We start from the raw sequence: 16,522 nt of genomic DNA, 5'->3' as shown, positions 1-16,522 counted from the left end.
AACTGAGCATGATCTAGCAACTTTGCTAGCTCTGGTGGCCCGGATGTCATCATGATGACATTGGATCACCATGGCAACAATCATGACCCCTTGCTGATGTCACAAAGTCTCCGATCCAAGGGCAGAAGGGTGTTTTTCCCTCTGCCTGCTCCAAAAATGCCGTGATTGAGTTCAATCACAGCATTTAGGGGTTTATAGTGCAGGGAGTAATGCGGGACTGCTCTTGGCACTGAGTGTAGGGTATCAGCTGTCAGAATCAGCTGACACTCAGTAGGGATTGTACGTGCACAGCCTCAGTGAGTGCAAAATCAACAAGACGTTTCCATCCGTACCAGGTCAATAAGACCTAGGCCACAGGGACGCATGGTTACGTCTCAGGTGAGAAAGGGGTTAAAAAAGTCAAATTAAGGATGCATACAATTTTCATCTTGGCATTTTTATTCTTTTCCTCTGCTCTTTCAAACAGGCATACCTTTTTTTATTTTTCTACCAACATAAACTTATGAGGGCTGTTCTACTGCAGAATGAGTGGCACTTTGTAATGACTCCATTCATTTCACCATACAGAGTACAGGAAAATGTAATAAAAATCCAAATGATGGAAAAAACGCAATTCCACTATTGTTTTTGTGTTCTATTTTTACCTCATTACATGTGCAGTAAAATGATTGGATAATATAGTTCTCCAGGTCAGTGTGATTATGGTGATATCTTTTTACTATTTTTGCTGCTTAAAAAATCCAAACATTGATAAAAAAATAAGAACAAAAAATTGGATGTACATTTTTTAGAAAAATGCTTTATCTAACAAAACAAATTAAAGCTGCCAGAAAGGAAACTGAGAAGCACATTGCTAAGGCCTCTTTCACACTTCAGTTTTTTGTGTCAGTTAAAATCTGCCAAAAAGGCGGACAAGCGGATCCGTTCTTAACTGATGTGAACGGATGCCACAGGATCCGTTTTTTGACGGATCCGCAAAATGAGGAAATTTAAAGGAACCGCTGGCCGGGAAGGAAAGAAGGGAGGAGAGAGAGAGAGAGACGGATGCAACGGACGGCAATCCGTCAAAATCCGCCAATAATGGAAGTCAATGGGGAAAAAAACGGATCCGCAAAATAAATTGCAGATCCGTTTTTTCAAAACCTGGCGGATTTTGACTGATTGTAAAAAACGGAAGTGTGAAAGAGGCCTAAGGAGAGTAACACTAATCCCAAAAAACTGTTCTTCAACTATTTCAATAATAAAAGAATCGTAAGTGAGAGTGTAGGCCCTTTAAAGAATTGTGAGGAAAGAATGGTTGTAGATGACAAGGAAAAAGCTAATATATTAAACACCTTTTTCTCCACGGTATTCACGGAGGAAAATGAAATGCCGAGAGACAAAGAAAACCCTATATTAAGGGTCACCAATCTAACCCAAGAAGAGGTGCAAAACCGGCTAAATAAGATTACAATAGATAAATCTCTGGGTCCGGAAGGCATACACCCACGAGTACTAAGAGAACTAAGTAATGTAATAGACAAACCATTATTTCTTATATTTAGGGACTCTATAGCGACGGGGTCTGTTCCACACGATGGGCACATAGCAAATGTGGTACCAATATTCAAAAAAGGCTGAAAAAGTGAACCTGGAAGTAGTTAATATGGTTGAAGGAAGACTTTAAGTCCATCTAGTTCAACCCATATCCTGTCCTAACCTGCCCTAACATGTTGATCCAGAGGAAGGCAAAAAAACCCATGTGGCAAACAGTAAGCTTCACATTGGGGAAAAAAATTCCTTCCCGACTCCACATACGGCAATCGGACTAGCTCCCTGGATCAACGCAATATCACGGAAACTAGTGCATATAATCTGATTATAGTCCAGTAGGTCTAACCTCTATTTTTGGTAAAATATTTAAAAGGTTTCTGAGGGATTTTATTCTGGATTATCATTTGATTCTTGTCAGAGGATAGGTGTAAGGCTAGTTTCACACTAGCTTATTTTCCACGCAGCACTCGGCGCCGCTAAGCCCCGCCCCCTGCCGGCTTCCTGCCCGCCCCATCCGGTCATCGCCGCCTACTATCGCACAAGGCTGCATGCGATCTGCGCACCCTATCTTTAGCATAGGGTGCGCAGACCGTGCGCTAGTAGGATTTTAGCGTGCGCTGCGCACTTTTGAAGGTGCGCCGGTGTGCGCCGAACGCACCATGTTGCATTTTGGCACGCTCAGCGCACCTTCAAAAGTGCACAGCTCATGCTAAAATCCTACTAGCGCACAGTCTGCGCACCCTATGCTAAAGATAGGGTGCGCAGATCGCATGCAGCCATGTGCGATAGTAGGCGGCGATGACCGGATGGGGCGGGCAGGGAGCCGGCAGGGGGCGGAGCTTAGCGGCGCCGAGCGCTGCGTGGAAAATAAGCTAGTGTGAAACTAGCCTAACAGATGCGCATCTCAAATTAGGTAAAAAAGATGCCCATGAGAAATTGGATGCACATAATCTAGAAGCCAGGCTCAATACAATTTCAAACTCAGATTTTGGCTGCTGTATCACACTTGTAAAAAAAAAAAAAAATTATTGTGCACAGCTCTGCACACAGAACAATTTCAACGCCACTAAATGACAAGGTTGGATAAAGCAGGCTGTATTATGTTTAGCAACAGAAAAAAAAATATTTTAATGTGGTTGAGGTCTGCTGACAGCTTCATATCACCACTGCAAAATGACAACATGGAATACAGCGGGATAAATCACATTTTGCAACAAAAAAATTAAAAAAAATTAAAGTGCATGAGCTATCCACACTGTGGAATTTCACCGCCACTAAATAATAAGGTGATATATGTCATTGTTAATCATGCCATGGAACTGCACCAAGAAAATATTTCTTCATGCACAACAGCTCAAGTCCCAGAACAATGTCACCACACCACTAAATGACAAAGGGGGATATGCTATGCTGCTTCTCTTTTAGCTAGTGGAAAAATAAGATTTAGAATGCTATACTCGTGCATGGAGCACAATAGTAGCAGTGCACCACACCCTTGTATGACATGTGCCCTGCTGTCTTTGTCTCTGGACCTCAGTAATGGGTGGAAGTCATGGAAAAGAGCTGTAGTTTTCCAACACCCTGGTGCCCCACAGATGAAATATAGTGTCACTTTTGCAATGTGCATAATGTGCACAACAGGACACTCACATTAGTTGCTTTAGCCCCTCGTCCTCTGTCACTCCAGCTCCAGATCCACAGGTCTCACAAATCATTCCAGACTTGTTCATTCCAAACAGTTCAACTTTAGTAATCATCAAGGTTTGCATCACAGATGCGGCACAGTGCTTACAGAGTGACACTTCTCAAGCTTTATCTGTCTTGCTAGCAGTCTCTGCTCTTCCTAGGCAATCTCTTCCTATCTTAGCAATCTCTGCTCTTCCCTGCCATCCCGGCACCTTCTTTTCCTTCTGGCAATCCTTGCCATGCTTCTGGCAAACTCTGCCTTGCTTCCAGCAGTCACTGCATTTCTCTGGACAATATCTGTCCCTATCCAGCAATAACTGCTCTTTTGGACAATCCTTGTCCCTTTCCAGCAATCACTGCTCTTTCGGACAATCCCTGTCCCGTCCGTGCTTCAGGCCCACCAGATTTCTGCCATTCCCCTGGTCCAGCTTTGAGTTATATGGTAATTGGCTCGCCATCTCAGTAGCCCCCTATTCCCTGCCATAAGCTTTCGATCCTTCTTGGAACGGTTCTGTCTAAGCTGGTGACCACCTGCACGACACTCAGCATGGGGTCCCTTCCTGCCTTAGCAGCTTTACCTGCAGGGCTATCAGACTGTCTCCACTCACTGCTGCATCAGCTCTGCACTTCTTGCCCTGGGCAAGGCTGCCGGGCTCTTCTCACTAACAAGGAAATGTATATACTATATCCTATTGCTCTGCAATACACTACACTGTAAACTCCTCCACATCTGGAAAACCAGTATGCTGTCTATACCTAAGCTAATACTCCTATTCCCTATCTCTAATATGCCCCATCTATTCTACTCTCACTATTGTACTATTGTACCTTCCATTCTATCCCTAAGCTTGTAAACAGTACATATTAGGCACATACACAATACAGGAACATTGCAAGAACACATTACCACTGGTAAACGACAAGGCCCCGACATAATCATGTGAACAGTATCCAAAGAGGGGGAGGCATGTGAAGACCTCCTTAGAATTTCACAGCCACATAGCACACTACCTAGCTAAGCAATTTGAGTAAGAAACAACCGCCTAGCTAACTGCCTAAAATAAAGCTGCTAACATTGCTAGCGTCAGGAGCGGCCTCTCTGTGCTGCTACAGTGTCAAAATAGCGCTTAATCAAGATGTCCCCTCTTTATATGGCGAGGCACATGTGATTTCAGCAGCCAATGACACAAGCCGTTGTGTTAGGACATTGTGATTGTTTCCTGTGCCCTGATTGGCTAGCCGCAATGCGCACACATAAAGTTAGGAAACAAAAATACTGTTTACAACCACGTCGCACCTCTGAGTTCTGGATACTCCCCGTCCCGTCATCAAACACGAGTCCCACGCTCATGATACGCCACAATTATCATAGTAAAAGTGCTGAAAATACTTTTATGACAACACAAATATTTTCCAGCACTTTTTACCGAATGTTTCAGATCCGATTGTGCAATATTCATGCCGAATTTATGTTTGGGGATCGTTTTCTGAACAAATTCACTCATCAATAATTATTATTATTATTCAATGATCCATTGACTAAAATGTTGATTAACTTTGTTTCTGGGAAAACCCCTTTAATCTGCAGATATGTGGCTAATCTGCAAATTGATAGCGTTCTAACGCTGCCCAGTCGCCGCCCTGAGATTCCGGCTATTGGGAGGAAATTAACTTTATCTCGGCAGCCTCTGGCTCTCAGTTTCGCAGGTGCGGCCGGCGCAGTCTCAGTCACCAATCAGCTCATGGAGAGTGGTGGCAGTAAACACACCCTTTCACATTGACACCAGTCTCTGCGGTGCTTCTGTGCAGAGCAAGCTGTAAGTCAATATGCCAAGGTGGGGTGCTTATGTAAAGTACTGCAGAGCGGTAGTCATGACCGAGCTGCTGTCCCGTTGCATCACACTCACTTAAAGGCTGCCTCTTTCTATACCATAAAATATTAGACCGCTCACATCACCTTTCTGGACATTTGCATTAGAAGATAAACCTGGGGATTAGCAGTGTCAGAAATGTGCCGTCTGACTCTTGTTTTGAGCGGTCATGTTGTACATCCTGCATATTGTAGTTTGCAGACACTACATTCTATACGGTAAATGACAGATGTGTCATTGCAATTTATGAAATCATGTACATGGCAAATATTAGCATTATGTAAAGATTGATATTTATTTGTTTCACATACATGGTAACATGCTGTGCAACGCTTCACGCCACATCCAAAAAAAACCTGTAGATCCAACCCGGTTTTTTCCTGCTGAATGTGAACTGGACTGATCACTGGAAAATAAGCTGGGTGACAGTATAGACCCTAAAGTAGGAGCTTTTTTAGCTACATACTGTATGTTATTGCTTAGTACGTGTTTTAATTTATTGTCTTGATTTAATATTGGAATATATATTTTTTGACCGTCCCACTACCATCCTGTAGTTCTCGCTGGGTTTTATTAAATTTGCATTTGCCAAATAGTTTTACCAAGTCCACACTTACTTTTATCCTGCACTGCGACCACAACCATGTCTGTAAATGTAAAGCACTCCAGCGGCCTCAATGCGCCTCTATGCACATTGTGGAGGATACATACCATCCCTCGCATATCATTTCCTTCACTGCCTCACAATAGGAAGAGATTTACGTCAGTTATTTGTAGACATGAGCGACTTTGCCTTTTTTAGGGTCGAGTCGGGTTTCATGAAACCCGACTTTCTCAAAAGTCTGGTCGATCGAAATCAGCCGACTATCGGGAAAAGTCGGGGTCCAACTGAAACACGAAACCCAATGCAAGTCAATGGGGAAGCAAAGTCGGCAGGGAGTGGAGGACAGTAAACACACCTACAGGGCCCATTTCAATGCCAACGACATCAATTCTTATTACTGAAGCTTGTCAACCTTAAATTACTTCATAAAAATAGTTACGCATTGAAAACTGAGGGTTATTTGGCTAAAGATGTGGGGGGGGTAGGGCTGGCTCCAGGTTTTCATGGGCCCAGGGCCAAAGAGTGTCACTGGGCTCCTTTAACACATAACACAATTCATGATGCGCCGATACACCACAGAAATATAGGTATAGTACAATGACAAATACTTCACATATTACATTACATGACTGATATCTATTTTAAATTCTACAATAGCTCAAAAACTGGGCAGTATATTCCTCCATACAGTATTATGGCCACCGCATAGTGTGTCATACAGAATAATGAGCCCCATATATTGCTCCATACAGAATAATTGGTCCCATATAATGTTTCATACAGTATATGATGAGCTCCACATAATGCTCCATATATAATGGGCCCCATATAATCTGCCATACAGTATAGGACAGTCCCCATAGAGAAGAATGAGCCCCAAATATTGCTCTATACAGTATAATGAGTCGCATATAAAGCTCCATACAGTATATGATGGACCCCATTTATTGCTCCATACAGAATTGGCTCCATATAATGCTCCATACATAATAGGCCCCATATGTGCTCCATATAATGCTCCATACCCTATATGATGCCCCATAAATAATCAACCCCTTATGATGCTCTAGTATATGATGGGCACCATATGATGCTCCAGTATATGATGGGCCCCATGGATGATGCTCCATTGTATGATGGGCCTATATAATGCTCCATATATAATGGGCCCCATATGATGCTGCAGTATATGATGGGCTCCATGGATGATGCTCCAGTGTATGATGGGCCTATACACTGTGTGCAGAATTATAAGGCAAATGAGTATTTGATCACATCCTCCTTTTTATACATGTTGTCCTACTCCAAGCTATATAGGCTTGAAAGCCAACTGCCAATTATGTAAATCAGGTGATTTGCATCTCTGTAATGAGGAGAGGTGTGGTCTAATGACATCAACACCCTATATAAGATGTGCTTAATTATTAGGTAACTTCTTTTCCTTTGGCAAAATAGGTCAGAAGAGAGATTTGACAGACTATTGTGAGATGTCATGCAGAGGGATGCAGCAGTCTTGAAATTGCCAAACTTTTGAAGCATGATCACTGAACAATCAAGCGTTTCACGGCAAATAGCTAACAGGGTCGCAAGAAGCGTGTTGATAAAAAAGGTTCAAAATAACTGCCCATGAATTGAGGAAAATCAAGCGTGAAGCTGCCAAGATGCCATTTGCCACCAGTTTTGCCATATTTCAGAGCTGCAACGTTACTGGAGTATCAAAAAGCACAAAGTGTCCCTTACTCAGGGACATGGCCAAGGTAAGGAAGGCTGGAAAACGACCACCTTTGAACAAGAAACATAAGATAAAACGTCAAGACTGGGCCAAGAAATATGTTAAGACAGATTTTTGTAAGGTTTTATGGACAAATGAAATGAGAGTGACTCTTGATGGGCCAAATGGATGGGCCCGAGGCTGGATCAGTAAAGGCCATAGAGTTCCACTCTGACTCAGACGCCGGCAAGGTGGAGGTGGGATACTGGTATGCGCTGGTATCATCAAAGATGATCTTGTGGGACCTTTTCGGATTGAGAATGGAGTGAAGCACAACTCCCAGACCTACTGCCAGTTTCTGGAAGACACCTTCTTCAACCAGTGGTACAGGAAGAAGTCGGTATCGTTCAAGAAAAACATGATTTTCATGCAGGCCAATGCTCCATCACATGCATCCAAATACTCCATAGCGTGGCTGCCCAGTAATGGTCTAAAAGAAGAAAAAATAATGACATGGCCCCCTTGTTCACCTGATCTGAACCCCATAGAGAACCTGTGGTCCCTCATAAAATGTGAGATCTACAGGGAGTAGTGTTGAGCATTCCGATACCGCAAGTATCGGGTATCGGCCGATACTTGCTGTATCGGAATTCCGATACCGACTTCCGATATTTTTTCAATATCGGAATTCGGCATCGGAATCGGAAGTTCAGTTGATTGACGGCCTGACGTCATCATGATGCGCGGTGTGTGCGCATCATGATGAGCCGTCATTTCGGGCCTTCCGGGGGTCTCTGCTGGCCTGCCGGGGGGCTGTGCCGGCCTGCCGGGGGGCTGTGTGGACTGCCCGGGGTCTGTACCGGCCTGCCGGGGGGCTGTGCCGGCCTGCCGGGGGGCTGTGCACCCTGTGGGGGTCTGTACCGGCCTGCTGGGGGGCTGTGCCGGCCTGCCGGGGGGCTGTGCTGATGTCCGGGGGTCTGTGCAAGCATCGTCCGATGGGACTACAAGTCCCATCGGGCGATGCCTGCTACCATGACAGTGATTGACACATTAGCCAATGATGGGACAGTAGTAGTCCCATCATCCGGCTAATGTGTTAAATGTTAAAAAAAAAAAAAAAAAAATGCTACATACATACTACATGCTACATACATACTACATATATACTACATACATACTACATACATACTACATGCATGCTACATACATACTACATATATACTACATACATACTACATACATGCTACATACATACTACATGATACATACATACTACATACATACTACATACATGCTACATACATACTACATGATACATACATACTACATACATACTACATACATACTACATGCATGCTACATACATACTACATGCATGCTACATACATACTACATGCTACATACATACTACATATATACTACATACATACTACATACATGCTACATACATACTACATGCATGCTACATACATACTACATGCATGCTACATACATACTACATGCTACATACATACTACATATATACTACATACATACTACATACATACTACATACATACTACATGCATGCTACATACATACTACATGCATGCTACATACATACTACATGCATGCTACATGCATGCTACATACATACTACATGCTACATACATACCACATACATACTACATACATACTACATACTACATATATACTACATGCATGCTACATACATACTACATGCTACATACATACTACATACATACTACATGCTACATACATACTACATATATACTACATGCATGCTACATACATACTACATGCTACATACATACCACATACATACTACATACATACTACATACATACTACATGCTACATACATACTACATATATACTACATGCATGCTACATACATACTACATGCTACATACATACCACATACATACTACATACATACTACATACATACTACATGCTACATACATACTACATATATACTACATGCATGCTACATACATACTACATGCTACATACATACCACATACATACTACATACATACTACATACATACTACATGCTACATACATACTACATATATACTACATGCATGCTACATACATACTACATGCTACATACATACCACATACATACTACATACATGCTACATGCTACATACATACTACATATATACTACATGCATGCTACATACATACTACATGCTACATACATACCACATACATACTACATACATGCTACATATATACTACATGCATGCTACATACATACTACATATATACTACATGCATGCTACATACATACTACATGCTACATGCATGCTACATACATACTACATACATACTACATGCTACATACATACCACATATATACTACATACATACAATACATTCATACAATACATACATAGACATACAGTACATATAACATAGAGTAACATACTTACCAATACTTGTCACATTGTTCCCCAAAGCCATTGTCTTTTCCGGAATAAATATTAACATAACAAACCACAAAAATACTCACCCACGATCCGAAGCAGTCCACGAGTGTGTCCCACGACGATCTTGGGTAGAGAACTGCAGCATCAGATGATGCTGCCGTTCTCTACGGGCTGCAGGAATCCAATGACGGAAGGTAGGTATCCTTCCGCACTGTATTCCTCCGCCACTTAAAAAAAAAAAGTCCCTAGTCTCACTTTATGCCATTGCTGTGTGGGAATTTCCCTCGCCTGCCCCGTGGCATACTTCCCCGTGCTTCTGTATAAGTACGCGCAGGTCTTGCCATGTACCCTGTCGTGCCCTCCAGCATGCACAGGCCCTTGCCTATACCCTGGCGTGCCCCTCTGTACACGCAGGACTCTGCCTTGAACCCTGACCCTGGCGTGCCCCTCTGCATGCGCAGGACTCTGCCTTGAACCTGACCCTTGTGTGCCCCTTGGCATGCGCAGGACTCTGCCTTGTAACTGACCCTGGCGTGTCCCCTACACATGCACTGTACTTTGCACCTTGAACCTGGTGTGTCCCCTACACACGCACGTTGCCTTGCACCTTGCCCTGGACCCTGGTGTGCCCCTAGCACGCACCCTGCCTGGAATCATATCGTGCCTCCTTGCCTGTACCCTGATTTGCCTGTTGGATTCCTGGAACTTGCCATCACTGCCAGAGACCGTAAGCATGAAGACTACAGCCTGATGCCTTGGTCCACGCCAGCTGTCTGGAGCCCAATGCTATTGTGTCCTTGCCGGTAACCGGGCTTGCCTTCTAGCACGTACTGTTCCATGAAACTTGGCGTGCCACGCACGCACCTTGCTGTGTTTGCCTGTTTTCATGTTCTGCACTTAATGTTATCCTGAATTTGTCTTAATGAAGATACCTTGAATTTACGTATTGTCTTGTCATGTTTCCTGCACCTCCTTTGTCATCAGACACCCGTACCTAGTGTCTACTTGAGCCGGACGTTTGGTGCCAGCAGTCGTGGTGGTTCACCCCCTTGGTCTTGCCCCTGACACTCCCTGTATAGGGGGTGGTTCCTCACAAGGTCAGCTCACCCTAGGTGGGTGGGTGCCACGACCCAGAGGGTCCACGCTAAAGTAAAGAAAACTACCGTCACACACATCTTCTCATTCAAAGCGGTTTCTTTATTTTCTTGACTATGAAAATTGTAGATTCACTCTGAAGGCATCAAAACTATGAAATAACACATGTGGAATTATATAATTAACAAAAAGGTGTGAAACAACTGAAAATATGTCTTATATTCTAGGTTCTTCAAAGTAGCCACCTTTTGCTTTGATTACTGTTTTGCAAACTCTTGGCATTCTCTTGATGAGCTTCAATGCAAAAAAACATATCAATTAAATACCCTGTGTTTGTTATCATCTTTTACCAGCACTTGCCGCTTATTGTTACATATATTTTACAGCAGAGTATTCATGCACGTTTGTCATACTGTGTGTTTTTTCTGTGTCTCAGTCTTTGGGTGGTGTAAACATTGTCTTATTGACCTGTTCATTCTTGTGCATGTCCCATGTGTTTTTAAGGCCTATAGTAAATGCCTACAATGGTGTCCTTTCCATTGTTCTCTCCTTCTATTCTTACCCAAACAGTTTCCACAGAACTCCCAGTCTCTGAAGCTTCAATCTCTGTGCAGATATACGCATTTCTAACATACACCTCCTCCTCGTTTATCAAGTCTGTTTCTTGCAAATAAGTTGTATCCTTCTAGTCTTGTATTCCAATCATGTGTATTGTCCCACCAACTTTCAGTGATTCTAATGACATCATATTCTTTCCTGCGTTAGTAGTTCCAATTCTCCTTGTTTGTTGCCCATGCTTTGTGCATTAGTATAGAAACATTTTAGCTTGTGATTGGTTTCTCTTTCTACGAAATATTTTTGTTATTTAGATTTTTTTTGTCTTTGTTCTTCACAACTCAACTATCTATTTTTTAATTTGCATCGGTTCCTGTTTTGTTCTTTCTTAAACTGTTGTCATACAGTGTTGCGTTTTGGTTCCACAATAGGAAATACATCATATTAGATTACATAGAAGTCAGTTATTAATATCATGATATATTATATCACCCGACAACTCTAACCCTCTGGGGTGGATTAATTTAGTTTTGACACCATTTTGAAAGAAATTCCATCCCTTCTTTTATAGAGGAAATACATCTTAAAATTAAGTAGTCAAACATAAAATTGTATAAACAATCATATAAAATATACATTTTTCATTTCTTGTTTTTGAAATGTTTGTTTTAGGTCATATATACAATCAGAAATCCTAAGGATGTTGCCGTGTCCCTTTATTATTTTTCAATAATGAGTACATACTTCAAAGATCCAGAAAATTTGGATTGTTTTCTAAAAGAATTCTTAACTGAGAACAGTAAGTAATTAAAATTAATGTAAACTTACAAAATTGTCAGTTATAAGCATATTCTCCGCTGTCATATTTTATCCATTGCAGTTCCTTTTGGATCTTGGTTTAATCACGTCAAGGGATGGATGGAATTGCTGGGAAAAGATAACTTTATGTTTCAAACCTATGAGGATCTTCAGAAGGTAAATCTTTAATATGAAATTATTGAAATGCAGATTAAACATTCTTATGAATATCCATTTTAAGTATAGAAATAAACCTCATAAAAAGGGTTAAAAATGTAATAGATTTAAATCAATCTCACCTTTGCAAAACCAAAATATCAGGAGAATGGTTATGTCATCCAAATGTGTGATTGAAGAGAAGCTGTTAGCAGGATTTTGTAATGTAAAGTAAATATATGGCTGTAATGGTGCAGAAATACAAATTACATTAATACCTTTAGTGAGGAAATCCACTTTCTGGTTCTTCTTTAATCACAATTTGAATTTTTCTGCTAATTAGGTTTTGGTGCACAGGGGCCGGGCTGTGCTCTGGGTGTTCTCTTCACTGTCTGGTTCTCTGGCTCCTTTGGCTGCTTCCTCTTTCTGAAGTGGAGGTTTCAAACAGAGAAGGGAGGTCATTGAAAGATAAGTGGAGAAGCCAAGGAATCACAGACGGGAAGGAGAAGACCCAGTGTTCAGTCTGGCCCTGTGCACCGAAACCTATTTAGCAGAAAATTTCAAACGGTGATTAAAGAAGAAAAATGAAGTCAACAAAGCATATTTCTTCTCCTAAAGTAGGGATCCAAGGGGTATCGTTTTTCCTTGTGGAGAATTACATGTCAAACATACCACGATGAGGAGACAATTTGCATATTTCCCAGAGAAGCATTGCGGCTTGAAAGTCTAATCAGCTCAACATACTTGACATGTCACTCTCCATAAAGAGAAACAATACCCTTTGGATACCGGTCAGACGCCTCTCACAGAGCCAAACCAAATCTCACACTTTGCACTTATGAGAGGCAGTACCCTGAAAGCACAGAGTCTGCAAATTGAGACTTTGGTTTTTGCTTTTATTCCAAGTCATGTGGCAAGGCTCGGCAAAGGGTCAACATTGACTTATAGGATTGCTACTTCTTATAGGTGACATTAGAATTCTAGTCCTTTGCCTCTCTGAAGAGACAAATTGCATATATACCAAAACTATTGTTAGGTGTCGGGTTCCTGCCTCTGCACAGGAGGAATCCTGAGCCTTGCCTTCTGCGGTCTCCCGTTCAGTCCCGACTGCAGAGGAGGCTGCTCAGCAAAGGCATTGATCTCGGTGTCTTGCTCAAGCTAGTGCTGTCAGGTTGGTTGCTGCTGCCACCTCTGGTTCAGCTTTAGCAATCCGCACTAGCCAGCAGTGAGCAGCTCCAGAGTCTGTACTTTTTACAGCCTCCTGAGCATGCTCATGGGACAACCTCTCATTGGAGGTCAGAGGTTACATGCTTAGGTCCTCAAGCAGCTCGGATTGGACCATCAGGAAGGTCCCAGAAGGACGCTGCTATAAAAGGTTCACATGGCCGCTCGGCCATGTGCTAGTATAGACTCTTATTGTATTTTGTGTGAGTGATGATGGATGCATGAAACTGGTGACAGACCCATTATTATTATTATTATTATTATTATTATTATTATTTATTTATATAGCACCATTGGTTCCATGGTGCTGCACATGAGAAGGGGTTACATACAAATTACAGATATCACTTACAGTAAACAAACTAACAATCACAGACTGATACAGAGGGAAGAGGACCCATTATAACTTCCCTCCCTTGGATACTTATGTTATAGGGCTATAGAGCTAGAGTCAGCGCCTACTAGTGGTTTGGTCTGCACCACAGTGCTTCCACGTCTCAGCACCTCACTCAGTGCCATATGGTGCCGTCCAGCTCCGGGCACCTTCAGTACCGCATTAAGCAGCTGCATCCAACAGTGTGACGCCATGTGCAAGTCTAACGCTTTCCTCCCTTGTCCGGGGGGTTATTGGTGTCCACCAGAGCGCTGCAGTTTGCACGTAGTGCACTTTATTTATTTATTTGTTTCTTCCTGGCTCCACAGTTGCATTGCCGAGCACTAGTGTGACTAGAGGGACTGTTACCAAGTGTCTCAGGGGTAGAGCCCTGTGACTATACACCAGTTCTCACATTGCCGAGCTCTGTGAGCATAAACAGGCTGCGGCATTTGTGTTTGGCGATCGGGCGGCCCTGTGAGGCACACTAGGAGGAGTTAACCCCATGTAATCCTCTATTGTACCGCCATATAACGTCTGCCATTACCGAACAGCAGTTACCATCTCTGCACGGTGGACCCCGGGCTGCGAGCGCACCTTATACCTTCTTTATTATTTGGTGCGTTCTGCCAGCCCATAACAACTATAAATTCAATCAGCATTACAGCACCCTTACAGCCATGTCTTTACTTAACATTACATATCTTGCTAATAGATTCTCTTTACATTCCTATGGTTCTCTGCATTTTACATTTTTGGCGCTAAGCAAAAGAGCCAAAGTCCGACGGCCGTCTTACCATGATAAATAGTCATGGGCGACTCCTTTCAATTAGTGTGGTTTGATATAAATGTCTATCATGTAAAAAAAAACATATTAACCCCTTTATGACATTTGTCATAATAATATGTACCTGTGCCCTCGGCCTATTTGACCAGGGACAGATTATTATCATTGCGATTGCCCATGCACATGGCCTGTGTGTGGGTGATCGCCGCCGGGTGTCAGCTGATTCGGACAGCTGACACCCGGCACTAAGTGATACGAGTGGTCACACACAACTCCCGGCACTTTAACCCCCAATTGAGCGTGATTGCAGCATTTAGGGAGCTGGTAGAGGGATGACAGCCCCTCTGCCCTTGGATCAGAGACCCAGTGGCGTGACACATGCTCACTATAATTGCCATGGTGACCAGATGTCATAATGACGACACCCGGGTCAACAGAGCTAGGAAAGTTGCTTGATCATGTGCAGTGCATGGTCAGCAACTTTCTCTGACAGTTCAGAGCTGACAGTTTTTACAGCACAGGGATGCTGCTGCATCCCCATGCTGTACAAGAAATCATCATAGTAACATAGTTATTAAGGTTGAAGGGAGACTTTAAGTCCATCTAGTTCAACCCATACCCTATCCTAACCTGCCCTAACATGTTGATCCATAGGAAGGCAAAAAAAACCCATGTGGCAAACAGTAAGCTTCACATTGGGGGAAAAAAATTCCTTCCTGACTCCACATATGGCAATCAGACTAGCTCCATGGATCAACGCAAAATAAAGGAAACTAGTGTATATACCCTGTAATATTATACTTTTCAAGAAAGGCATCCAGTCCCTTCTTACATGTTAGTAGGGAATCACTCATTACTAGAGTTGAGCGAAACGAGTCGAAAAAATTCAAAAGTCGCCGACTTTTGGCAAAGTCGGGTTTCATGAAACAAAACCCGACCCTAGGATGAGGTCGGCCACGAGGTCGGCGACTCACGCGCCAAAGTCACGTTTCAAAAGTTTGTTTTGCTCTCTTTTTCAGCCAATCAGGATCCACGGACACTGTGGGCAACGTGATGACATAGGCACGGGTCACCACCATCTTTCAGAAGGGCATGCAAGTGATTGGCTTGCTTTGGTGGGCGTCACAGGGGGTATAAAAGGGCGTGCACACCGACCGCCATCTTACTTCTGCCGATCTTAGTATAGGGAGAGGTTGCTGCTGATTCTGTAGGGAGAGCGTTAGGCAGGGAAGAAGACAAAAAAACTGCTTCTGCTGCTAGCGATTTGGCCTGCACAACACACAAGTCACTGTGTGTGCAGTGCAAGGGGAGGCTATATAGTGGTGTATCAGTGGTGTTGGTTGTTGGGCTGCCTTCTAAGGCTTCCTGACATTCCTGCATTGCTGCTTACCCACTGCTCCGCAAACTGCTTTTTTAAAAGCAATCCCAATTTTTTTTTTTTTGTCCTGCTGAGAAGACAAAAAAACTGCTTCTGCTGCTAGCAATTTGGCCTGCACAACACACCAGTCACTGTGTGTGCAGTGCAAGGGGAGGCTATATAGTGGTGTATCAGTGGTGTTGGTTGTTGGGCTGCCTTCTAAGGCTTCCTGACATTCCTGCATTGCTGTTTACCCACTGCTCCGCAAACTGCTTTTTTAAAAGCAATCCAATCTCCCTTATCCTCTAGTCACTTTTGTCACAGCTGTGCCATCG

General features: G+C 42.9%; 1 protein-coding gene across 2 annotated transcripts in view; it reads left to right on the top strand.

The window, feature by feature from the left end:
• The window catches only part of LOC141050264 (sulfotransferase 2B1-like), a 163,683-nt gene that overhangs the window by 120,015 nt on the left and 27,146 nt on the right, over positions 1-16,522 (top strand). For both annotated transcript variants that reach the window (XM_073547147.1, XM_073547145.1), the window contains 2 exons: positions 12,165-12,291; positions 12,373-12,467. In XM_073547147.1, coding sequence (XP_073403248.1) covers positions 12,165-12,291; positions 12,373-12,467 — 222 coding nt within the window. The remainder of the gene's footprint in view (positions 1-12,164; positions 12,292-12,372; positions 12,468-16,522) is intronic.

Source organism: Dendrobates tinctorius, unplaced genomic scaffold (genome assembly GCF_039654945.1).
Source record: "Dendrobates tinctorius isolate UK_male_01 unplaced genomic scaffold, ASM3965494v1 ptg000151l, whole genome shotgun sequence".
In the NCBI taxonomy this organism is placed as follows: Eukaryota; Metazoa; Chordata; class Amphibia; order Anura; family Dendrobatidae; genus Dendrobates; species Dendrobates tinctorius.
Note: the sequence above shows the minus strand (reverse complement) of the source record. Positions and strands in the feature narration are given on the sequence as shown.